Source organism: Dryobates pubescens, chromosome 22, assembly GCF_014839835.1.
Source record: "Dryobates pubescens isolate bDryPub1 chromosome 22, bDryPub1.pri, whole genome shotgun sequence".
Lineage (NCBI taxonomy): Eukaryota > Metazoa > Chordata > Aves > Piciformes > Picidae > Dryobates > Dryobates pubescens.
The window spans coordinates 2,926,259-2,950,551 of record NC_071633.1 but is presented as its reverse complement, the minus strand read 5'-3'; the positions used below and the strand labels follow the sequence as shown (position 1 = coordinate 2,950,551).

The window sequence follows — 24,293 nt, the reverse complement described above, 5'->3', positions numbered from 1 at the left end:
AGGGACCCTAAAGGTCATCTAGTTTCAACCCTCTGCCATGGGCAGGCACACCTCCTACTAGAGCAGGTTGCTCAAGGCACCACCCAGCCTGGTTTTAAGATCACAGAATAACAGAATCACAGAACCACCAAGGTTGGAAGAGACCTCAAAGATCATCAAGTCCAACGAGTCCAACCCTTAACCCAGCACTGCCAGGTCACCATTAAGTCACAGAATCATAGAATCAATAAGGTTGGAAGAGACCTCAAAGAACATCAAGTCCAACCTGTCACCCAGCACCTCCTGACTACTAAACCATGGCTCCAAGTGCCACATCCATTCCCTTTTGGAACACCTCAGCACCACTTCTGTGTGGCTTCTTGAATCCTTCTGGAGTTTAACACCTCCAAATGCCTGCTCCTCAGTAACAGAGTACTCTCCATGTATTGGGTTTCAGAGGTGTGTCTACCAAGCCTGTAATTATGAAGAGACCTTTCCTTACATCTGCTCTGCCCTGGGATCATATGCTCGGACATGCGGTTCAATGGGTTTAATCCTGGAGAACTGGAGAAACGTCATGGACAACTGCAGTAAGTAACTGAACAACCCTTGCCAGGCTGGCACAGATCATAGAATCAGAGAATCAATAAGGTTGGAAAAGACCCCAAAGATCATCAAGCCCAACCTGTCACCCAACACCTCATGACTACTAGACCACGGCACCAAGTGCCACATCCAGTCCCCTCTTAAACACCTCCAGGGATGGTGACTCCACCACCTCCCTGGGCAGCACATTCCAGTGGCAAATTACTCTTTCTGAGAAGAACTTTCTCCTCACCTTGAGCCTAAACCTCCCCTGGCACAGCTTCAGACTGTGTCCTCTTGTTCTGGTGCTGCTTGCCTGGGAGAAGAGACCAACCTCTACCTGTCTACAACCTCCTTTCAGGAAACTGTAGAGAGCAGTAATGTCTCCCCTGAGCCTCCTCTTCTCCAGAAGAGGACCCCAGCCCCCTCAGCCTCTCCTCATAGGGCTTGGGCTCCAGACCCCTCCCCAGCCTCGTTGCCCTTCTCTGGACACTTCATGGTCTGCCTTCTCTGCAGCACATCAGGAACAGAGTTGCCTTTCCCAAGGGACAGGATATGTGGATGATGTTCAACATGCACTCTTGTCTCCTTTTACAGCTGTTACTTGTACTGGCAATCAAACATTCAGCTACAACACTCAGGCATGTGACAGGACATGTTTGTCACTCTCCAACCGAGCCCTGGAGTGTCACCCAACTGACATCCCCATTGAAGGCTGCCACTGTCCCCAAGGAACCTACCTGAACCACAAGCACGAGTGCGTGCGGAAGTCTCACTGTCCCTGCTACATAGACGAGAGAAAGTACATCTTACCTGACCAGTCCACAGTCACTGCTGGAGTTACCTGGTAAGAGTGTCAGGTTTCATGATTAACAAACTGAAAACAGGCATGAGGGGGCTTCATGGGTCTCTGTGGAGGGTCAACAGCAGTAAGCAGTGAAGTACCACACAGCCGCTTGCTCGCTCCAGCTGGGTGCAGCAGGGAATCCGACAACAACAGCAAGAACATTTGTGGGTTCAGCTGAGGACAGATATTAAACTGTGCTGTATTATTAATAAGCAAAATGAAGCTTATTTAATGAGCCAAGCAGCATGTACAATCAAAGCTAAGTAAGGAATTAATTCACTACTTCCCATCAGTGGGCAGATGTTTAGACATTTCCAGGGTAGCACGAATTCATCATGCATAATGGTTACTTGGGAAGACAAGCACCAGCCATAACTCCAAACACCTTTCCTTCCTCACTCTTTACCTGAGCTTTTGTTTGCTCAGCACGAGGGTAATGCTACCACAAGGGTAGTGGAACACTGCAACAGGTTGCCCAGGGAAATGGCTGAGGACCCAACCCCTGGAGATATTCCAGGTGAGGCTGTACAGGGCTCTGAACAGCCTGATCTAGAGGAGGATGTCCCTGCTGACTGCAGATGGAGGTGGACTAGATGACCTTTGGAGGTCCTTTCCAACCCAGACCACTCTATGATTCTGTGCTGTATAGTTTGGAATATTCCTTTGGTCAGCTGGGGTCCACTGTGCTGGCTGTATCCCCTTCCAGCTTCTTGTGTGCTCTCAGTCTGCTCACTGGTGGAAGAGCTTAAGAAGCAGAGAAGGTCTTGACATTGTGTCACCAGCACTGTCTTGGTCACAAAGTCCAGAACAGCACCATCAAGCTGTTGGGAAGAAAATTAACTCTATTCCAGCCCAAACCAGTATAACAAAGGTTTCTTTCTTAAGGCATTTTTTTGCCCTTTCCTAAAATACAAAGATTCTTAAAAGAACAAAATGAATTTGACTTACCTTAAGCTTGCAAATGTTAAGGGAAAATATTAGGAGATAATAGGTAAGATCTGATTATTCCTAGTAGGAGGTTTTGTCAGCAGCAACTATGAGGGTGGCGAGATGCTGGAGCAGGTTGCCCAGACAAGTGGTAGATGCCTCATCCCTGGAAGTGTTTAAGACCAGGTTGGATGAGGCTTTGAGCAACCTGATGTAGTAGGAGGAGTCCTGTCCATGGCAGGGGTGTTAGAATTAGATGATCATTAAGGTCCCTTCCAACCCAAGCCATTCTGTGACAGATGTAGACTAAGCTCAGGAATGGCTTGGTAGGTCACCACGACAGTGAATGCCCTGCTGCTCACTTTGAAAACTGATGCTAATCTATACTACAAGAAGGTAAAGAGAGATGATCTCATTCAAGGCCCTTTTGGAAGGATGGGGAGGAGCTAGCAACATAAATGAAATGTTTCCAGTGGTGAGGAACATGAAGCCATTGTACCAAAAAACCCACACCCAAACCTTTCTTTCTTAGGAGATACTTGCATGGACATTAGTAGCAGCAGTAGTAGTGGTGGTGGTGGTGGTGGTATTTTTGCTGTTGTTGTTACTGTGGTTGTCATTGTGGTTGTTACTGCTGTTATTGTTGTTGGTTTACTGTTGTTACTTTTGTTGTTGTCATTTTGGTGGTTGTTACTCTTGTTGTTGCTACTTTTGCTGTTGTTATTGTTACTGTTGTTATTGTTGTGGTTGTTGCTACTGTTTTTGTTATTGTTACTGGTTTTGTTGTTGCTGCTGTTGTTATAGTTGTGGTAATTGTTGTGGTAATTGTTACTGTTGTTATGGTTGTTATGGTTGTTATGGTTGTTACTGTTTTTGTTGTTACTGTTGTTGTTACTGTTGTTATTGTTGTTGTTATTCTATTCTATTCTATTCTATTCTATTCTATTCTATTCTATTCTATTCTATTCTATTCTATTCTATTCTTGTTACTGTTGTTAGTGTTATTACTGTTGTTGTTAGTGTTGTTAGTGTTGTTACTATTGTTCTTATTGTTGTTACTGATTTTGGTGTACTGTCATTGTTGTTGTTACTTTTGTTATTGTTGTTATTCTATTCTATTCTTGTTACTGTTGTTGTTAGTGTTGTTAGTGATTTTGTTGTTGTTACTGTTGTTGTTATTCTGTTATTTTCTTCTATTCTATTCTATTCTTGTTACTGTTGTTGTTAGTGTTGTTAACTGATTTTATTGTTGTTACTGTTGTTGTTATTCTGTTATTCTATTCTCTTCTATTCTATTCTGTTCTTGTTACTGTTGTTAGTGTTGTTACTGATTTTGTTGTTACTGTTGTTATTGTTGTTGTTATTCTATTCTATTCTGTTCTATTCTATTCTATTCTATTCTATCCTTGTTACTGTTGTTATCAGTGTTGTTACTGATTGTGTTGTTGCTGTTGTTATTGTTGTTATTCTATTCTATTCTATTCTTGTTACTGTTGTTGTTAGTGTTGTTACTGATTTTGTTGTTGTTACTGTTGTTGTTATTATTCTGTTATTCTATTCTATTCTTGTTACTGTTGTTGTTAGTGTTGTTAACTGATTTTATTGTTGTTACTATTGTTATTCTGTTATTCTATTCTCTTCTATTCTATTCTGTTCTTGTTACTGTTGTTGTTAGTGTTGTTACTGATTTTGTTCTTACTGTTGTTATTGTTGTTGTTATTCTCTTCTATTCTATTCTATTCTTGTTACTGTTGTCAGTGTTGTTACTGATTTTGTTCTTACTGTTGTTATTGTTGTTGTTATTCTATTCTATTCTATTCTATTCTATTCTATTCTATTCTATTCTATTCTTGTTACTGTTGTTGTCAGTGTTGTTACTGATTTTGTTCTTACTGTTGTTATTGTTGTTATTCTATTCTATTCTATTCTTGTTACTGTTGTCAGTGTTGTTACTGATTTTGTTGTTACTGTTGTTATTGTTGTTGTTATTCTATTCTATTCTATTCTATTCTTGTTACTGTTGTTAGTGTTGTTAGTGTTGTTACTGTTGTTGTTAGTGTTGTTAGTGTTGTTGTTAGTGTTGGTGTTGTTACTGTTGTTACTGTTTTTGTTGTTGCTGTTTTTGTTGTGGTTATTGATGTTGTTATTGTTGCTATGGTTGTTGTTGTTACTGTTCCTATGTTTTTCCCTTAGCTACTGTGTTAATGGGAGGCTCAGCTGCACAGCCAAGCTCCAGGATCCTGCAGGTATGGCTCTGGGGTGGTTTACTTGGGAACATTCATTTCCCTCGTGTCTTGGGTTTGAGCTGAAAACAGCTCCAGACTAAGGACAGAATGAATTTACCCCAAAGGAGTACCTAACCACACTCACTCACAACTGGAGGCTAAATAGAAACACTATTTACAGAAGCAAACAAAACACAAAAGGTACCAAAGCCAAAGGCTGTGCATAGGTACTCAGAATCAGCCCTGGCTTAGCCTCCCCCCACAATCTAGGCCTCAGCTAAGCCTCTGCCAGGCCTCAGTGGTGCATCAAATATATCTCCCCAGCCATCCAAACCTCCCTGACGCCAGGCCTCGCTGCCCTCCCACCCCCCAAGACAGGCCCAGAGCAGGCCTTGGCTATGCAGAAATAGACTCCTGACAGCCAGGCCTCCCTCCCCAGGCAGCTGAGGATGTTCAGCCTGGAGAAGAGGAGGCTCAGGGGAGACCTTCTTGCTCTCTCCAGCTGCCTGAAGGGAGGTTGTAGCCAGGTGGGGGTTGGTCTCTTCTCCCAGGCACCCAGCACCAGAACAAGAGGACACAGTCTCAAGCTGTGCTGGGGAAGTTTGGGCAGGATGTTAGGAAGAAATTCTTCCCATAAAGAGAGATTGGCCATGGGAATGTGCTGCCCAGGGAGGTGGTGGAGTCCCCATCCCTGGAGGTGCTTAAAGAGAGCCTGGCTGAGGCACTTGGTGCCATGGTTTCACTGATTAGATGGCGCTGGGTGATAGGTTGGACCTGATGATCTCTGAGGTCTTTTCCAACCTGGTTAATTCTGTATTCTGAAAAGCAATGGAAGCAGCCACATGCTGGGAGCAGAGAGGAGAGAGAAAGATGTGACCTGAAGGTCTGCTCCTTATATAGGGAGATACAGGAAAAGGGAATAGAATAACAGATCACAAGATCCTGTGCCTCCCTTTTGGAACTGTCTAGTCATAGAATCACAGAATCAATAAGGTTGGAAAAGACCTCAAAGATCATCAACTCCAACCTGTCACCCAAGTCCTCTGGAGGACTTTTCAATCTCTATGGTTGTACAAGTGATCCTTAACCTACATCACCTTGTGTGGTAAAATTGCTACTTCAGAATCTCTCTGGTGTTCATTTTCCTTGTTTGGTTTGTTTTGTTTTCCTTAGAAAGCTGCAAAGCTCCCAAGAAGTACATATCATGTTCTGACAGCTTGGAAGACAAGTATGGAGCTGCCTGTGCCCCCACCTGTCAGATGCTGGCCACTGGAATTGAATGTGTGAGTCTCATCGTTCTGGGATATTCAACCTCTTGTGAGAGGAAGAATATTCTAGTTGCTGCTTAGAACTTGACTAAAGTCCTTCTACAATTCTGTGAAAGGAGATTTTTCTTCTGATGTGATATAGCTGAACATCAGACAGGCTGGGAGAGTTAGGGCTGCTCAGCCTGGAGAAGACAAGGCTCCAGGGAGACCTTACAGCAGCCTTCCAGTACCTGAAGGGCTCCAGGAGAGCTGGGGAGGGACTTTGGACAAGGGCTGGGAGTGCCAGGATGAGGGACAATGGCTTTGAGCTGGGAGAGAGGAGATTGAGAGTGGAGATGAGGAAGAAATTGTTGAGAGTGAGGCTGGGGAGCCTCTAGCACAGACTGCCCAGGGAGGCTGTGGCTGCCTCCTGCCTGAAGGTGTTGAGGCCTTGAGCAATCTGGGCTAGTGGAAGGTGTCCCTGACCACAGAAGGGGGTTGGAACTGGCTGACCTTTAAGGTCCCTCCCAACCCAAGTGATTCTGTGACTGTTTCCTCACCCTGTGGATCTGCAAAATTTAATATATTCAAGAAGTGATGAAAGGAATTAAACTGCATCCATTAATGAATTCAGTTCTTTTAAATGAATAGAATAAAATTCCATCAAGAGCCCTTGACTTCATGGCTGTCACTTCTGGCTCAGGTACTCCATAGGCTGCCTGTCACTGGAAAGTGATAGAACATGAGGTTCATGCTTCCTGTTCTACTCTTTACACTACCTGCTGCTGATGGCCACAGGTGGCCTAGGCTAGGTGGGCTTCTGGTCTCTCCTGATAGGGTTTTCTTATGCCTTTTTATTAAGGAAACAGACAAACTGGGAAGAACTGCAACAAGCTAGCTTGATATATAGACACTTCTGTTGTCCTCTGTCTGAAAGGTTGGGAGCAATGAAAGATAAATTTCTCAGATCCTCCAAGTATGTTTAGTATCTCACACCACAAGTATGGGATAGAGTCATAGAGTACTTCAGGTTGGAACAGACCTCTAAGATCATCTATCCAGTCCAACCTTCTACCCAGCACCTCCAAAACCACTAGACCATGTCCCCAAGTGCCACATCTACTGTGGGTTTTCTTTTTAACACCTCCAAAGTTGGTGACTGACTCCAAGACAGAACGGAATGGAATGGAATGGAATGGAATGGAATGGAATGGAATGGAATGGAATAGAATAGAATAGAATAGAATAGAATAGAATAGAATAGAATAGAATAGAATAGAATAGAATAGAATAGAATAGACCAGGTTGGAAGAAACCTTCAAGATCATCATGTCCAACCTATCATCCAACACCACCTAATCAACTAAACCATGGTACCAAGCACCCTATCAAGTCTCCTCCTGAACACCTCCAGGGATGGTGACTCCACCACCTCCCTGGGCAGCCCATTCCAATGGGCAATCACTCTCTCTGTGTAGAACTTCTTCCTGACCTCCAGCCTAGACCTCCCCTGGTGCAGCTTGAGACTGTGTCCTCTTGTTCTGGTGCTGGTTACCTGGGAGAAGATGTCCCTAAGTAGCATGTTCCAATGCCTGGCCATTCTTTCAGTAAAGAATTCCTTCCTAATATCCAACTTAAACTTCCTCTGGAGCAGCTTGAGGCCATTACCTCTTGTCCTGCCATTAGTTACCTAGGAGAAGAGTCTCTTGTCCTGTCATTAATTACTTGGGAGAAGAGGCTACCACCAGCCTCACTACCAGCTCCTTTCAGTTAGCTATCAAAAGCAATGATGTCCCCCCTCAGCCTCCCCTTCTCCAGCCTGACCACCCCCAGCTTGTTCAGCCTCTCCTCATAAGATGCTCTCCGTATCTTACGCTCACAACAGTGAAACTAGTTCAGCTGAGGAAAGTCACAGCACTGAAATGGAATCAAGAGTAGGATGTAGGCTCACCCTCCACAGACAAGATAAACCACATCTCACTTCTCAGCCTGCAATCTGCTCTTCACCAGATCCCCACCAAGTGCGAGTCAGGCTGTGTCTGCGCCGATGGGCTCTACGAGAACCTGGACGGCAGGTGTGTTCCAGCTGAGGAGTGCCCCTGTGAGTATGGAGGACTTGCTTATGGAAAAGGTGAACAGATCCACACTGAATGCGAGATCTGGTAAGAATCCCACAGCTTTCTGGGGTGGAACTTGTGTTTCTCTGAACTGTGCAGCTACGAAATAGCATTGGGTTGGCTGGAGAGTAGGGAAAGGCAACAGCTGGGTGGAAGGAGTAGGAAACGGCAACAGCTGGGTGGAAGGAGTACAGTGGCAAAGAACAGAGGGGAGGGAGCTTTACATTTGGCAACACATGTGTATAGAAATCACATTTGGCTAGATAGATAGCTAGTTAGCTGTTTAGGTAGATAGCTGTTTAGCCAGGTAGATAGATAGATAGATAGATAGATAGATAGATAGATAGATAGGTAGGTAGGTAGGTAGGTAGATAGATAGATAGATAGATAGATAGATAGATAGGTGGGTAGGTAGGTGGGTAGGTAGGTAGGTAGGTAGGTAGATGGATAGATAGGTAGGTAGGTGGGTAGGTAGATAGATAGATAGATAGATGGATAGATAGGTAGGTAGGTAGATAGATGGATAGATAGGTAGGTAGGTGGGTAGGTAGGTAGATAGATAGATGGATAAATAGATGGATAAATGGATGGATGGGTGGAGGGAGGGGTGGATAGGTGGGTGGATGGATGGATGCGTGGGTGGGTGGGTGAATGGATGGGTGGGTGAGTGGATAAGTGGATGGATGAGTGGATGGGTGAGTGGATGAGTGGATGGGTGAGTGGATGAGTGGATGGGTGAGTGGGCAGGTGAGTGGATGAGTGAATGGATGGGTGGATGGGTGGGTGAGTGGATGAGTGGATGGATGAATGGATGGGTGGATAGACAGATAGACAAGTCGTGTTACTGGCTTCAGGGATCATTTCAAGAGGGCCTGGAAGTGTAAACTCCATAAGGGCAAGGATTAAGAGCTCCACCTAAATAAAGATGAGAGCACAGTCTTCCTTCTTTTCTGCTGATAAAATCACCCCTCCCCAAAAGACCAACCCTCTGTCTTGTCAGCAGAGTTTTCCAAGTACTTTATTCCCTTTCCAGTTACTTATCTGGTAATCTGGTAAAACATCACCTGGAGTACTGTGTCCAGCCCTGGAGCCCTCAAGACAGGAAAGACATAGATTTGATGGAGAGGATCCAGAGGAGGTCATGAAGATGATCAGAGGGCAGGAGCACCTCTCCTTATGAGCACAGGATTAGACAGTTGGGGTTATTCAGCCTGGAGATGAGAAAGCTCTGGGGAGACCTGATAGTGGCCTTCACTATCTAAAGGGGGCTATAAGAAGGCTGCAGGGGGACTGTTCCCAAAGGCCTGCAGTGACAGGACGAGGGTCAATGGTTTGAAATTAGAGCAGAGCAGATTTAGATTGGATGTTAGGTACAAGCTCTGCACCATGAGGGTGGTGGAACAATGGAACAGGTTGCCCAGGGAGGTGGTTGAGGCCCCATCCCTGGAGATATTCAAGGATGAGGCTCAACAAGTCCCTGAGCAACACGATGCAGTTCAGGATGTCCCTGCTGACTGTAGAGGGGGTTGGACTGGATGAGCTTTGGAGGTCTCTTCCAGCCCAAGCCATTCTATAATTCTATCAAAGACCACCAGCAGCCAAACTACACAGAACAGTGACACTGGTGCTCATTAAGAGCAGATATAAATGAGTGCTATGCTCTTTCTTTTATTAAACACAAACAAACAAACAAAAACTCACCAAAAAAAACCCACCCCAAACCCTTAAGATTCTTTCTTTATCATAAGCTAATTTTCTAGGCAGCCTCTAACTTTGAGTTCTGCTTCTTCCATGATTCTATTCTATGAATTGCAGCTTCTATTGACTTTAAGTTGCTGTTGTACCCAAGGCAGATAAATCAACATCTCCCCTACAAAAGTGCCTGCATTTAAAAAGAAGCAGGTTAGGGTGCCATTCCTCTGACATCTGGTTGTGCTTTCTCTTTTCACCTCCCAGCACTTGCACAAAAGGCAAATGGAAATGTGTCCAGAAATCAAGGTGCTCCTCAACGTGCAACCTCTATGGGGAAGGTCACATCACCACGTTCGACGGGCAGCGCTTCGTGTTTGATGGCAACTGTGAATACATCCTGGCTATGGTAATGTGCCAGCTCCTCCTGATTGTGACAGTGTCTTAGCCTCAGGAAAGGCCTTGATTTAAGTGGCAAATGCAAACATCCTAAGGTGCACTTCTAACCACTCCACATCACAGCATCACAGAATTGTCAGGGTTGGAAGGGACCTCAAGGCTCAGCCAGGTCCAAGCCCCCTGCCATGGGCAGGGACACCTCACACCACAGCAGGTTGCTCACAGCCACCTCCAGCCTGGCTGCAAACACCTCCAGGCAGGAGGCTTCCACCACCTCCTTGGGCAACCTGTGCCAGGCTCTCACCACCCTCATGGGGAACAACTTCTTCCTCACATCCAATCTCAATCTCCCCACTCCTAGTTTTGCTCCATTCCCCCCAGCCCTATCACTCCCTGACACCCTTGTAAGTCCCTCCCCAGCTTTCTTGTAGCCCCTTTCAGATTCTGGAAGGCCACAAGAAGGTCTCTTCAGAGCCTTCTCCTCTCCAGACTGAACAGCCCCAACTCTCTCAGTCTGTCTCCATAGCAGAGGTACTGCAGGCCCTCTGCTCACCCTGGTGGCCCTTCTCATTTTCTGCTTATTTCAGTACTTCAGATGAAAACATAGGGGTGATTTTTTACCATGCAATTACAACCAGTTTTCAGATTTAATAACATATTTAAACAGTCACTGCTCTGCCTGTATTCTGTGCCAGCCAGCTACATCTCTTAGGGAAGCAATGTCAGTTTGACTACCAAACCAGAGGTCATCACCTCCCAAAGCAGGCAGAAGTCTCATGGCATGGTTCAGATTTGTTTGCTTTTTAATGCTTTTAGGGTTTAAGTTGGGAGACTCCAGACAGAGTCTGTTGTAGTTTTGTGCTTTTGATGGTTTGTTTTGGTTGTGCTTTGGTTTTTTTCCATAGGATGGCTGCAGTGTTCACAGAGCTGTTTCCTCCTTCAAAATTGTCACTGAGAATGTCATCTGTGGCAGGTCAGGGGTTACGTGCTCCAGATCCATCAGCGTTTACCTTGGGGTAAGAGCTTCACTCTGCTGTTACCCAGCTGAAGAGCTGCTTTGTGCCCATGTTTATTCCCCTGTTGGCAGCTTTGAAGTGATAGTTTGTAAGGGAAATTGTGTTCTAAACCCAGAGCTTTGGTTTTAGCAGGAACTGCCACCAGCTTGTCTTTCAGTTTGTTGGTTTTCATGGTCCCAAACCCTTTTGTCTACACAGAAGCTTGAAAATGTTGAGCTTTACTGACTGAGAGATTCATTGATCAGTAGCAGAAGATGCTGATTTCACACCCCACCAAGCTCTGGAAAACAGCAGTATGAAACTGAGATATTCTCAGCATGAATGATGAGCAAAACCTCTCCAGTAACATCCAACAGCTGCAGTTCAGAATATCTTACCTGAGATCCATGCATGAAACTACAGCAATGAGCAGTTATCCTCATTGCCACTCCTGTGGGCCAGCTTCCAGAGCCTGGGCAAGTTTTGCTGTTCTCAGATCCATGGGACAGTAACCCCCAGTAAATCAGATCATCCTTCATTCTCTGACAAAGAACAGATTACAGACAATGGGATTTTCAAAGAAAAATAGAATCAATAAGGTTGGAAAAGACCTCAAAGATCATCAAGTCCAACCTATCACCCAAAACCTCATGACTAACTAAACCATGGCTTCAAGTGCCACGTCCAATCCCTTTTGGAACACCCCCAGGAACTCTGACTCTACCACCTCCCTGGGCAGCACATTCCAATGGCAAATTACTCTTTCTGGGAAGAACTTTCTCCTCACCTCCAGCCTAAACCTCCCCTGCACAGCTTGAGACTGTGTCCTCTTGTTCTGGTGCTGGGTGCCTGGGAGAAGAGCCCAGCCCCCACCTGGTTACAACCTCCCTTCAGGTAGATGTAGAAAGCAAGAAGGTCTCCCCTGAGCCTCCTCTTCTCCAGGCTAAGCAACCCCAAGGAAGAGTCACTACAGGCAGCACACAGTTGCCACATCACTGTCTAAGTACTGGCAGCTTCAGCTGGTCAGTGCTGTGCTGGCAAAGCTGGTTTGCTGTTTTTCTTAGGATCCAGTTTCACAAAGGCATGTTTCAGATGCCCCTTCCTGTTGGTTGTGTAGACATTGGAATGGTTCACCTGTCTGCCATCACTTCCCAGAAATCAGCAGGAATAGACAAGCCAGTCTGCAGTGGCACAGCAGCTGAGCTTTAGCAAGGTGACACAGAGCAAGCAAAAGGCTGAAACTTGGGAAGTGTCAGTAAATTGCTCAATTTCTTCCAGAACTTGACATTCATTCTGCGAGATGAAACCTACACCGTGTCTGGAGAAAACCCTGGGGTACACTACAAAGTGAAAGAGAATGTCCTCCACCTGATGTTTGACATCATCATCCCAGGGAAGTACAACATGACCCTCATCTGGAATAAGCACATGAATGTCTTCATCAAGATCTCCAGAGAAACACAGGTACTGCAGCACAGCTTCCTCAGTGAGCTGCGCATTCGGTTACATTCCTTTGACCCCAAGATCACAGTCTCACAGTATCACTAAGGTTGGAAGAGACCTCAGAGCTCATCCAGTCCAACCTGGCACCACAGACCTCATGACCAGACCATGGCACCAAGTGCCACATCCAATCCCCTCTTGAACACCTCCAGGGATGGGGACTCCACCACCTCCCTGGGCAGCACATTCCCATGACGAATGACTCTCTCGGTGAAGAACTTTCTCCTCACCTCCAGCCTAAACCTCCCCTGGCACAGCTTGAGACTGTGTCCTCTTGTTCTGGTGCTGGTTGCTAGAAAGAAGAGACCAACCCCTTAATGGCTAAAACCACCTTTCAGGGAGTTGTAGAGAGCAATGAGGTCACCCCTGAGCCTCCTCTTCTCCAGGCTAAGCAACCCCAGCTCCCTCAGCCTCTCCTCACAGGGCTGTGCTCAAGGCCTCTCCCCAGCCTTGTTGCCCTTCTCTGGACACCTTCAAGTGTCTCGATGTCCTTCCTAACCTGAGGGGTCCAGAACTGGACACAGGACTCAAGGTGTGGCCTAACCAGTGCAGAGTACAGGGCACAATGACCTCCCTGCTCCTGCTGGCCACACTGTTCCTGATGCAGGCCAGGATGCCATTGGCCCTCTTGGCCCCCTGGGCACACTGCTGGCTCATGTTTAGGCAGCTGTCAATCAGCACCCCCAGGTCCCTCTCTGTTTGGCAGCTCTCAGCCACTCTGACCCCAGCCTGTAGCACTGCCTGGGGTTGTTGTGGCCAAAGTGCAGCACCTGCCATCCCATTGGACAAGATGGTTTGTTGGAGGTGCTGCTGGCAATTTGTAGAGCCACAGAGTCATTTTGGCTGCAAGAGACATTTAAGATCAGCAAGTCCAACACTGCCAGGTCACCACTAAACCATGTCCCCTACCACCACACCTACACAGCTTTTAAATTCCTTCAGGGATGGGGACTCCACTCTTGACAAACCTTTCAGGGAAGAAAGTGTTCCCTATGTCCAACCTAAACCTCCCCTGGCACAACTTGAGGCCATTTCCTCTTGTCCTGTCACTTGATACTTGGAAGAAGAGACTGACCTTGCTCCAACCTCCTTGCAGGAAGTTGCAGGGAGCAATAAGGTCTCCCCTCAGCCTCCTCTGTCCTAGATGAAACATCCCTAGTTCCCTGAGCTGCTCCTCCCCAGCCCTGCCCTCCAGACCCTTCCCCAGCATCATTGCCCTTGTCTGGGTCTGCTCCAGCCCCTCAGCGTCTTCCCTGGGATGAGGGGCCCAAAACTGAACCCAGTATTCAAGGTCTGGCCTCACCAGTGTTGACTACAAGGGGACAATCCCTGCCCTGGTCCTGCTGGCCACACCATTGCTAATCCAGGCCAGGATGCTGGTGGTCTTCTTAGCCACCTGGGCACACACACTGGCTCCTCTCCAGCTGCTGTCAACCAGCATTTTCAGGTCCTTTTCTGCTGGGCAGTTTCCAGCCATTCTGCCCCGTGCATGGAACATTCATGGGGTGGTTGTAACCCAAGTGCAGGACCCAGCACTTGGCCTTGTTGAACCTCATCCCATTTGCCTCAGCCCGTTGATGCAGCCTGTCCAGGTCTCTCTGTAGAGCTTCCCAACCCTCCAGCAGATCAGCACACACCCATACAGCTTGGTGTCATCTGCAAACTGTCTAAGGGTGCTCTCAACTTGATCATTCTCTCCCTACCAGCACAGATTTTCACTAGATAGCCTTTTAAGTGATCATCCTACAATTTTGGAGCTAAGTGCTTGTATTTTCTAGAGCTGCATGGCTGAATTTGACCTCTGAATGAGCACAGGTTACAGTGTAGAGGAGAGACACTTTCATCCCCCCACAAATCATAGAATCACAGAATGGTTTGGGTTGGAAGGGAGCTCCAAAGCTCATCCAGTCCAACCCCTCTGCACTCAGCAGGGACAACCTCCAATGAAGCAGGTTGCCCAGAGCCCTGTCCAGCCTCACCTGGAATAGCTCCAGGGACAGGGCCCCAATCACCTCCCTGGGCAACCTGTTGCAGTGTTCCAGCAGCCTCATGGTGCAGAACTTCTTCCTAACATCCAGTCTAAATCTGCTCTTCTCTAATTTCAAACCATTGCCTCTCATCCTATCACTTCAGGCCATTGTAAACAGTCTCTCTGCAGCCTTCTTGTAGCCCCCTTCAGGTCCTGGCAGGCTGCTCTTAGGTCTCCCTGGAGCCTTCTCTTCTGCAGGCTGAACAACCCCAGCTCCCTCAGCCTGTCCTCATAGCATGAAGAGAAGAACCTCATGCAGAAGTCACTAAAAATGTATGAGAGAGTGTTTGTAGCTCATGATCAGTACTGAAGCCCAGGGAAGTGTCAGTCACAGGAAGGGAAGGCTGAAACTTGCTGCCCTGACGTTGCTGCTTCAATTCCCCCCAGGAAACCATATGTGGTCTGTGTGGCAACTACAATGGCAACATGAAGGATGACTTCCAAACTCGGAGCAAGTATGTGGCCTCCAATGAACTGGAGTTTGTCAACTCCTGGAAGGAGAATCCTCTCTGTGGGGATGTCTACTTTGTAGTGGACCCCTGCAGCAAGAACCCTTACCGGAGAGCCTGGGCAGAAAAGACATGTTCCATCATCAACAGCCAGGTCTTTTCTGCCTGTCACAATAAGGTAAGAATTGATTTGGTCTTCCTGCTGTTTACAGGCATCATCTGTGCCCTTCCAAAATGCTCACACTGCCAGACTTGATTTTCTCTTCCCCAAAACAGTTTACAAAAACATATATAAAATGCTTTCTGGCTCTCATTTATGCTCATCTTATTTGCACCAGCCCTTCTGAAAGCACAACAGCTAAGTGTGGCAGTATCCTGGGACAGGCTGCCCATCCCTCTGGGATGCTCTCTACCCTTTGGAATAGAATGGAATGGAGTGGAGTGGAGTGGAATGGAATGGAATGGAATGGAATGGAATGGAATGGAATGGAATGGAATGGAATGGAGTAGAGTAGAGTAGAGTAGAGTAGAGTAGAGTAGAGTAGAGTAGAGTAAAGTAGAATAGAAGAGAGTAGAATTAGAATAGAACAGAACAGAACAGAACAGAACAGAACAGAATAGAATAGGACCAGGCTGAAAGAGACCTTTGAGATCATCAATCCAACCTATCATCCAACACCATCTCATCAACTAACCCATGGCACCAAGCACCCCATCAAGTCTCCTCCTAAACACCCCCAGTGATGGTGACCCCACCACCTCCGTGGGCAGCCTGAGGACTTTTCTTTGTGGTTACACCAATTAACTCCTGATTTCCCTTAACCTGCCACACCAGTGTGGATGTAGAGGTAAAGATCTGCCAAAACACCATCAATCCCTATTGTTGTTATGGAGAAACCTACAGAATCACAGAGTGTTAGGGGCTGGAAGGGACCTCCAAAGATCCTCCAGTCCAAACCCCCTGCCAGAGCAGGATTACCTAGAGCAGGTCACACAGGAACTCATCCAGGCAGGTCTTGAATATCTCCACAGAGGGAGACTCCACAATCCCCCTGGGCAGCCTGCACCAGTGTTCTGTCAACCTCACAGTGAAATAATTCTTCCTCAGGTCCATATGGAGCTTCCTATGCCTCACTCATTGCCCCTTGGGCTGGCATTGGGCATCACTGAGCAGAGCCTGGCTCCATCCTCTTGGCACTCACACCTACATTCCTGCTAAACCCTGTGCTGTGAGGTCAGACTGCAACTGCTCTGATAAGTGTCTGGAGGAACCAGCAGCTCCTCTCACTTGGCAGAGCAGAGTCTTGCATAGCCCAGGGTGTAACATCCTCTTAGGGAGGCACAGAAGAACCCTGGAGAATCCCTTTGTGATGGGTTGAATTTTCCCCTCCCCCAGCATTAACTTTGCCAGACCAGCTCAGGTGGAAGCAAATGAAAGCTGTATTCACAGGCAAAACGACAATCTGCAATGAAATGCAATGAATGTGTACAAAATAGCCAGCATTTACAATAGTTGCAATTAATAAACAGCACAAGAACCCCTCCTGGTCAAAGACCAGGGGAAGCTACTAGCTTCTCCTTTTCCCTAGCCCCCTGCACAAAAGAAGGGAGAAAGGAGCAGAGAAGTTAATACCAAAACAATGCAGCAAAGGTCAAGCAGAAGCAAGTTAGTGTCTGTCCAGAGCAAAGGAGGGAGAAGCGGGGAGGGAGAAGAGGGGAGGGAGAAGAGGGGAGGGAGGCAAGACACTTGTTTTGGTACAACCAATCTCACGGCAGACATCTCCCCAATGGGATTGTTCAGATTGACCTTATTTTCCCTTTTTTATACCCAAGAAGGGAGAGGGGGAAGGGAGAGGAGGAAGGGAGAGGAGGAAGGGAGGCAAGACACTTGTTTTGGTACAACCAATCTCAAGGCAGACATCTCCCCAATGGGATTGTTCAGAATGACCTTATTTTCCCCTTTTCATACCCAAAAAGGGAGAGGGGGAAGGAAGAGGAAGAAAGAAGGGAGAGGAAGAAAGAAGGGAGAGGAAGAAAGAAGGGAGAGGAAGAAAGAAGGGAGAGGAAGAAAGAAGGGAGAGGAAGAAGGGAGAGGAAGAGGGGAGAGGAAGAAGGGAGAGGAAGAAGGGAGAGAAAGAAGGGAGAGGAAGAAGGGAGAGGAAGAAGGGAGAGGAAGAAGGGAGAGGAAGAAGGGAGAGGAAGAAGGGAGAGGGGGAAGGGAAGCAAGACACTTGTTTTGGTACAACCAATCTCACAGCAGACATCTCCCCAATGGGATTGTTTAGAATGATCTTATTTTCCCTTTTTTACACCCAAGAAGGGAGAGGAAGAAAGAAGGGAGAGGAAGGAAGAAGGGAGAGGAAGGAAGAAGGGAGAGGAAGAAAGAGGGGAGAGGAAGAAAGAGGGGAGAGGAAGAAAGAGGGGAGAGGAAGAAGGGAGGAGAGGGGGAAGGGAGGAGAGGAAGAAGGGAGGAGAGGGGGAAGGGAGGAGCGGGGGAAGGGAGGAGAGGGGGAAGGGAGGAGAGGGGGAAGGGAGGCAAGACACTTGTCTTGGCACACCCAACGTCTCGGCAGACCTCTCCCCAGTGGGGTGCTTCGGGATGACCCGCCTTCCCCTCTTTCACACCCAAGAGCGCTTCCTTTCCCTTTCACCACTTCTCTGCTGACGCTGCGAACAGCTGGGAAGGCCTGGCCTAAGGCTCCCCGCCCCGGCCTGGCTTCGCCCCTCTGCAGGTCAATCGGCTGCCCTACTACGAGGCCTGCGTGCGGGACTCGTGCGGCTGCGACATCGGGGGGGACTGCGAGTGCATGTGCGACGCCATCTCCGTCTACGCCATGGCCTGCCTGGACAAGGGCATCTGCGTCGACTGGAGGACCCCCGACTTCTGCCGTGAGTCGCCCCGAGCTGCCCCCTTCGAACGGCTTGGAGAGATGAATGCTGCTGCTCCAAGGCTCTTTGTGGTGGCTGGGCCTCAGTTAACGAGGGGGGAAGCAGATACAGGGAGTTAGCTCTGCCTTTCCCGAACCCCCCTGCCCCCAAACCCTCTACAAGCCTGATTCCATTCATTCACAGCTCCTACTGGCCACAGCCACCCCAGGCAGTGCTACAGGCTGGGGGCAGAGTGGCTGAGAGCAGCCAGGCAGAAAAGGACCAGGGGGTGCTGGTGGACAGCAGCTGAACAGGAGCCAGCAGTGTGCCCAGGGGGCCAAGAAGGCCAAGGGCATCCTGGCCTGCATCAGGAACAGTGTGGCCAGCAGGAGCAGGGAAGTCATTGTGCCCTGTGCTCAGCACTGGTTAGGCCACACTGGTTAGGCTGGTTAGGCTGGAGTCCTGTGTCTGGGTCCCTCAGGTTAGGAAAGAGGTTGAGCTGCTGGAAGGTGTCCAGAGAAGGGCAACAAGGCTGGGGAGGGGTCTGAAGCACAGCCCTGTGAGGAGAGGCTGAGGGAGCTGGGGTTGCTTAGCCTGCAGGAGAGGAGGCTCAGGGGAGACCTTCTTGCTCTCTCCAACTCCCCGAAGGGAGGTTGTAGCCAGGTGGGGGTTGGTCTCTTCTCCCAGGCACCCAGCAGCAGAACAAGAGGACACAGTCTCACAGTGGGTTTAGGCTGGAGGTGAGGAAGAAATGCTTTCCAGAAAGAGAGGTTGGCCATTGGAATGTGCTGGTGGCCTTCAAGGGGGTGATAAGAAAGCTGGGGACAGACTTGAGCAGGGCCTGCTGTGGCAGGACAAGGGGTGATGGGTTGAACTGAAAGAGAAAGGTTCAGATTGGAGAGAAAGAAAAAACATTTGGCACTGAGGGTGGTGAGACCCTGGCCCAGGTGGTAGATGGTCCATCCCTGGAACCATTCCAAGTCAGGTTGTCTGGGGCACTGAGCAACCTGCTCTGGTTGCAGATGTCCCTGCTGACTGCAGGGAGGTTGGACTAGATGACCTTTAAAGGTCTCCTACAACCCAAACCAGTCTGGGATTCTATGTTGATAAAAGGCAGCAAAGGTAATTGTTTAACAAGCACCTCCTAAGCTGCATTTTCTCTCTGGGCAAGTGAAATCATCAGAGAATTGTTTGGGTTGGAGAAGTTGGATCAGCAAGTGCACCCATCCACCCAACACTGCCATGGCCATTACACCATGACCCAAAGTGCCATGGCCACAAGTTCCCTGAGCACCTCCAGGCACAGTGACTTCAGAGAATCATAGAATGGTCTGGGTTGAAAGGGACCTCTGCAGGTCACCTCATCCAACCCCCTCTGCAGTAAGCAGGGGCATCCTCAGCCAGCTCAGGTTGCCCTGGGCAAGTAGCTGACATCAGTCAGCTGAGTTTTGAACTCTGTAGTTTTCACTTGTGCTAAGTAGAAGCAGAATATTCTCTCTCTTTTCACCGTGAAGCAATGAGAGGGAAAACAACCTGGTCACAGAAGGCAGCCAGCTGCTTCTGCTGCCACTGTCAAGTTCTGTCAGCAGAGGGAGTATGAAATGGAGAAAGAACATGTATGTATTTCATTTTAGCTAGGATGAAATCACCTTCTGTGTGGGTGGCAAGGAAATGCAGGCAGCTGTGCTGGCTGGAACACTGTAAAAATGTTTCCAAAGGCCTGCAGTGATAGGACATGGGGTAATGGCTTCAAACTACAGCAGAGCAGATTCAGACTGGATGTGAGGAGCAAGTTCTGCACCAGGAGGGTGGGGGACCACTGCAAGAGGTTGCCCAGGGGGGTGGTTGGGGCCCCGTCCCTGGAGATATTCAAGGTGAGGCTGGACAGGGCTCTGGGCAACCTGCTCCAGTGTAGGGTAGGATAGAATAGAATAAACCAGGTTGGAAGAGACCTTCAAGTTCATCACATCCAACCTATCAACCAATCCAACCCACCTAAACAACTAACCCATGGCACCAAGCACCCTATCAAGTCTCCTCCTGAGCACCTCTAGTGATGGTGACTCCATCATTGGAGGCAGCCCATTCCCATGGGCAATCACTCCCTCTGTGTAGAACTTCTTCCTAACCTCCAGCCTAAACCTCCCCTGGCACAGCCTGAGACTGTGTCCTCTTGTTCTGGTGCTGGCTGCCTGGGAGAAGAGACCAACCTCTGCCTCACTACAACCTCCCTTCAGGCAGTTGGAGAGAGCAAGAAGGTCTCCCCTGAGCCTCCTCTTCTCCAGGCTAAGCAACCCCAGCTCCCTCAGCCTCTCCTCACAGGGCTGTGCTCCAGACCCCTCCCCAGCCTTGTTGCCCTTCTCTGGACACCTTCCAGCATCTCAACATCTTTCCTAACCTGAGGAGCCCAGAACTGGGCACAGGACTCAAGGTGTGGCCTAACCAGTGCAGTGTACAGGGGCAGAATGACCTCCCTGCTCCTGCTGGCCACACTCTTCCTGATGCAGGCCAGGATGCCCTTGGCCTTCTTTGCCCCCTGGGCACACTGCTGGCTCATGTTCAGCCTACCATCACCCAGCACCCCCAGGTCCCTCTCTGCCTGGCTGCTCTCAGCCACTCTGCCCCCAGCCTGTAGCACTGCCTGGGGTTGCTGTGGCCAATGTGCAGCCCCTGGCACTTGGCTGTGTTCAATCTCCTGCCCTTGGCCTCTGCCCATCTGTCCAGCCTGGCAAGGTCCCTCTGCAGAGCCTCTCTACCCTCCAGCAGATCAACTCCTGCCCCCAGCTTGCTGTCAGCTGCACATTTACTGCTGATGGACTCAATGCCCTCCTCCAGATCATCAATGAAGATGTTAAAGAGCACAGGGCCCAGCACTGCTCCCTGGGGCACACCACTGGTGCCTGGCTGCCAGCTGGCTGTGGCACCATTCACCACCACTCTCTGGGCTGGATGAGCTTTGGAACTCCCTTCCAACCCAGCCCATTCTGTGATGCTGTGAGAACAGGAAAATGGTATCAGGGTGCTCCAGAACACCCTGCAGGGGGTGGGGGGTAAGGGCTGAGTGTGCCATGAAGCACTGGTAGACTTGTCATCTTTGATGGCTTCTTTACAACATGTCACTGTATTATGCATTAAAAGCTGTGGCCATGCCTGGGAAACAAATAGAGAAGATGAAACTGCCTTCACTGGAGCATCATTTCCTATTTCCATCAGAAGCCAACAGTGACAAACAGCTTCAAGCTGCTTATTAATTTTGCCCTCTCTTCAGTCACCTGGCAATGACAAGCCCACTCAGCTGAGACATTCTGATTCCCCTCTTGCTTTTGCCTTTCTCTAGCTGTCTACTGTGGGTATTACAACTCTCATACAAAAGCAGCAGCTGGGGATGGTTATTCCTCTGACTACAACAAGGAGAACTGCACCTGGCACTACAGGCCTTGTAACTGCCCAAATCAGAGCTTCAAATATGTCAACATCGAAGGTAAGGAGCTCTGCTGGTCAGGAGCTCTGCTGCTCTCAGCCAGCAGACAGAAACACTGCACTTCTTCCCAGGGACTGCTTTCTAAATCACTCCTACTGCAGTTAAATGATGCTCTTTTAATCAGTGTTAATCTGAAGCAGCTCTGCTGGTCTTGACCTTCCTCCTGCAACCAGCTCAGTGCCTCTACTGCATCCAGCTTCCTGTTGAGCTCAGCCTGCCTTGGAAAGGAATCCCCTGACTTGCCCCTAATCAAAAGAATAGGCTGTAACAGAAAACATGTGGAGAGAGCAGTCAATATTCTTGTTAGACCAATGGATGGAGTTGGAGAAACCAATAAAACTGCTAGAGGCATGTACTTAGGCAGCACAGGAGGTTCCCCCTCACCAAGAGGAGGAACTGCCTCACTGTGAGGGTCCCAGAGCCCTGGAGCAGGCTGCCCAGAGAGGTTGTGGAGTCTCCTGCCCTGGAGCCTTCCCAGCCCTGTCTGGATGTGCTCCTGTGTGACCTGTGCTGGATTCCATGGTCCTGCTCTGGCAGGGGGATTGGACTTGAGGATCTCCAGAGGTCCCTTCCAACCCCTAGCATCCTGTGAGCTGTGATCACTTTGCCTGTTACATGGGCACCCTCTGTAGGCCCCCTTCTTCAAGCCTGAAAAGCTTACCTGAACAGATGACCTTGCAGCCAGTACAATCCTGTAGGAAGAGAAATGTGAGGAATGAGATCCTAACAAGTAAAACTCAAATAAGAAATGTAACCCAAACTTTTCCTCTCCTTTCCTCAGGCTGCTACAACTGCTCTCACGATGAATACTATGACTATGAGAAGGAAAGCTGCATGCCCTGTGGTAAGCAGTGCCCCAGGCACTCATTCTCTCAATCTACAGTCAGGGGAAAACAATCCCAGGACAGGTTGCCCAGAGAAGTTGTGGAGGCTCCAACCCTGGGAGTGTTCAAAGCCAGGTTGGATGGGGCCTTGAGCCCCCTGAGATAGCAGGAGGTGTCCCTGCTCAGGGCAGGGGGGTTGGAACTAGATGATCTCTAAGGCCCCTTCCAACCTAAACTGTTCTGTGGTTCTGCTGGCTCTATGGCTCTGTGGTTCCATGGTTCTGCTGGCTCCTGTTCAGCCTACTACCAGCCAGCACCCCCAGGTCCCTCTCTGTTTGGCAGCTCTCAGCCACTCTGACCCCAGCCTGCAGCACTGCATGAGGTTGCTGTGGCCAAAAAAGTGGGGTGCCCTTCAGCATAGCAATCATTAGAAACACAGCAGCAACTTCCTTGTGTTCATGATGAGTGCTATGAGATGTGTTGAGCTCCTCAGCATTAGCTCCTTGGAATGTGAAGTTTCCCCCTGGAATATTTAATAGCAAGCATTTCCAGGAATATCTCACTAATTAACAGAGTCCTCTCAGTCCACTCTGAGATTTGTCATATTTGGGACATCCTAATATGCCTCCATTCACTAACTTAACCTCTTCTGCCTTTGCTCAACAGGACAGGAAGTCACTACTACCACACCTGAAACATCTCCACCTACAACAGGTGAGTTTCTGTAGCTGTCCAACCTAGTGCTTTACTCACTGCTACATGTCCTCATACATGTTGGTGAGGTAAGCAATATCACAATCACCAAGGTTGGAAGAGACCTCAGAGATCATCAGGTCCAACCTGGCACCCAGCACCTCCTGACTACTAGACCATGGCACCAAGTGCCACATCCAATCCCCTCTTGAACACCTCCAGGGATGGTGACTCCACCACCTCCCTGGGCAGGACATTTCAGTGGCTAACAACTCTCTCTGGGAAGAACTTTCTCCTCACCTCCAGCCCAAACCTCCCCTGGCACAGCTTGAGACTGTGTCCTCTTGTTCTGGTGCTGGGTGCCTGGGAGAAGAGCCCAACCCCCACCTGGCTACAACCTCCCTTCAGGGAGTTGTAAAGAGCAATGAGGTCTCCCCTGAGCCTCCTCTTCTGCAGGCTAAGCAACCCCAGCTCCCTCAGCCTCTCCTCACAGGGCTGTGCTCCAGACCCCTCCCCAGCCTTGTTGCCCTTCTCTGGACACCTTCCAGCATCTCAACATCTTTCCTAACCTGAGGGGCCCAGAACTGGCCACAGGACTCAAGGTGTGGCCTTTGCTTGACAGAGTTACCACCACCAGTTTCACAGACATAAGGTGCAATGATGAAAAATCAATTAGTATCCTAATGACCACAGACTTCTCCCCAGAAATATTTGCCAGGCTTGCAGGTGATGCCAAGCTGAGTGGTGTGGTTGACAAACCTGAGGGCTGAGATGTCATCCAGAGGGCCCTGGACAAGCTGGAGAAGTGGCCCCACGTGAAACTCATCAAGTTCTACAGGGCCAAGTGCAAGGTCCTGCACCTGGGTCAGGGCAAGGCCTGGCACCAATCTGTGGAGAAGGACTTGGGAGGTGCTGGGGGGGTACAAAGCTGGACAGGAGCCAGCACCAAGCACTGCCAGCCCAGCCCCAGCCTGTCCTGGGCTGATCCCCAGCAGTGTGGGCAGCAGGGGCAGAGAGGGGATTCTGCCCCTCTGCTGGGCTCTGCTCAGACCTCCCCTGCAGTGCTGGGGCAGTTCTGGAGCCCTCAGCACAGACAGGGACCTGTTAGAGCAGGGCCAGAGGAGGCCACAGCAGTGCTGGCAGGGCTGGAAGCCCTCTGCTGGGAGGCCAGGCTGAGAGAGTTGGGGTTGCACAGCCCAGAGAGAAGGCTGCAGGAGACCTCCTGGTGGGCTGCCAGCATTTAAAGGGGCTGAGAAGAAAGCTGGAGACAGTTTTGATCAAGGCCTGTGGTGACAGGACAAGGGGTGATGGTCTGAACTAAACCAGGGAGGTTCAGAATAAAGAGAAGGAAGAAATGTTTGACACTGAGGCTGGTGAGAGCCTGGCCCAAGGGCTGCCCCATGTGTGGAACGACTCTGAGTCAGGTTGGCTGGGGC

At 49.1% G+C, this 24,293-nt stretch overlaps 1 protein-coding gene across 1 annotated transcript in view; it reads left to right on the top strand.

Annotated features, from left to right (window-relative positions):
• The window catches only part of MUC6 (mucin 6, oligomeric mucus/gel-forming), a 57,708-nt gene extending 34,763 nt beyond the window's left edge, over window positions 1–22,945 (top strand). The window contains exons 15-27 of the mRNA XM_009906023.2: window positions 437–569; window positions 1,162–1,411; window positions 4,532–4,584; window positions 5,737–5,846; window positions 7,821–7,972; window positions 9,884–10,025; window positions 10,921–11,031; window positions 12,289–12,474; window positions 14,930–15,169; window positions 17,724–17,880; window positions 21,197–21,340; window positions 22,122–22,184; window positions 22,893–22,945. Of these exons, the coding sequence (XP_009904325.2) occupies window positions 437–569; window positions 1,162–1,411; window positions 4,532–4,584; window positions 5,737–5,846; window positions 7,821–7,972; window positions 9,884–10,025; window positions 10,921–11,031; window positions 12,289–12,474; window positions 14,930–15,169; window positions 17,724–17,880; window positions 21,197–21,340; window positions 22,122–22,184; window positions 22,893–22,945 (1,794 nt within the window). The remainder of the gene's footprint in view (window positions 1–436; window positions 570–1,161; window positions 1,412–4,531; window positions 4,585–5,736; window positions 5,847–7,820; window positions 7,973–9,883; window positions 10,026–10,920; window positions 11,032–12,288; window positions 12,475–14,929; window positions 15,170–17,723; window positions 17,881–21,196; window positions 21,341–22,121; window positions 22,185–22,892) is intronic.
• The last annotated feature ends 1,348 nt before the right edge of the window (window positions 22,946–24,293 follow it).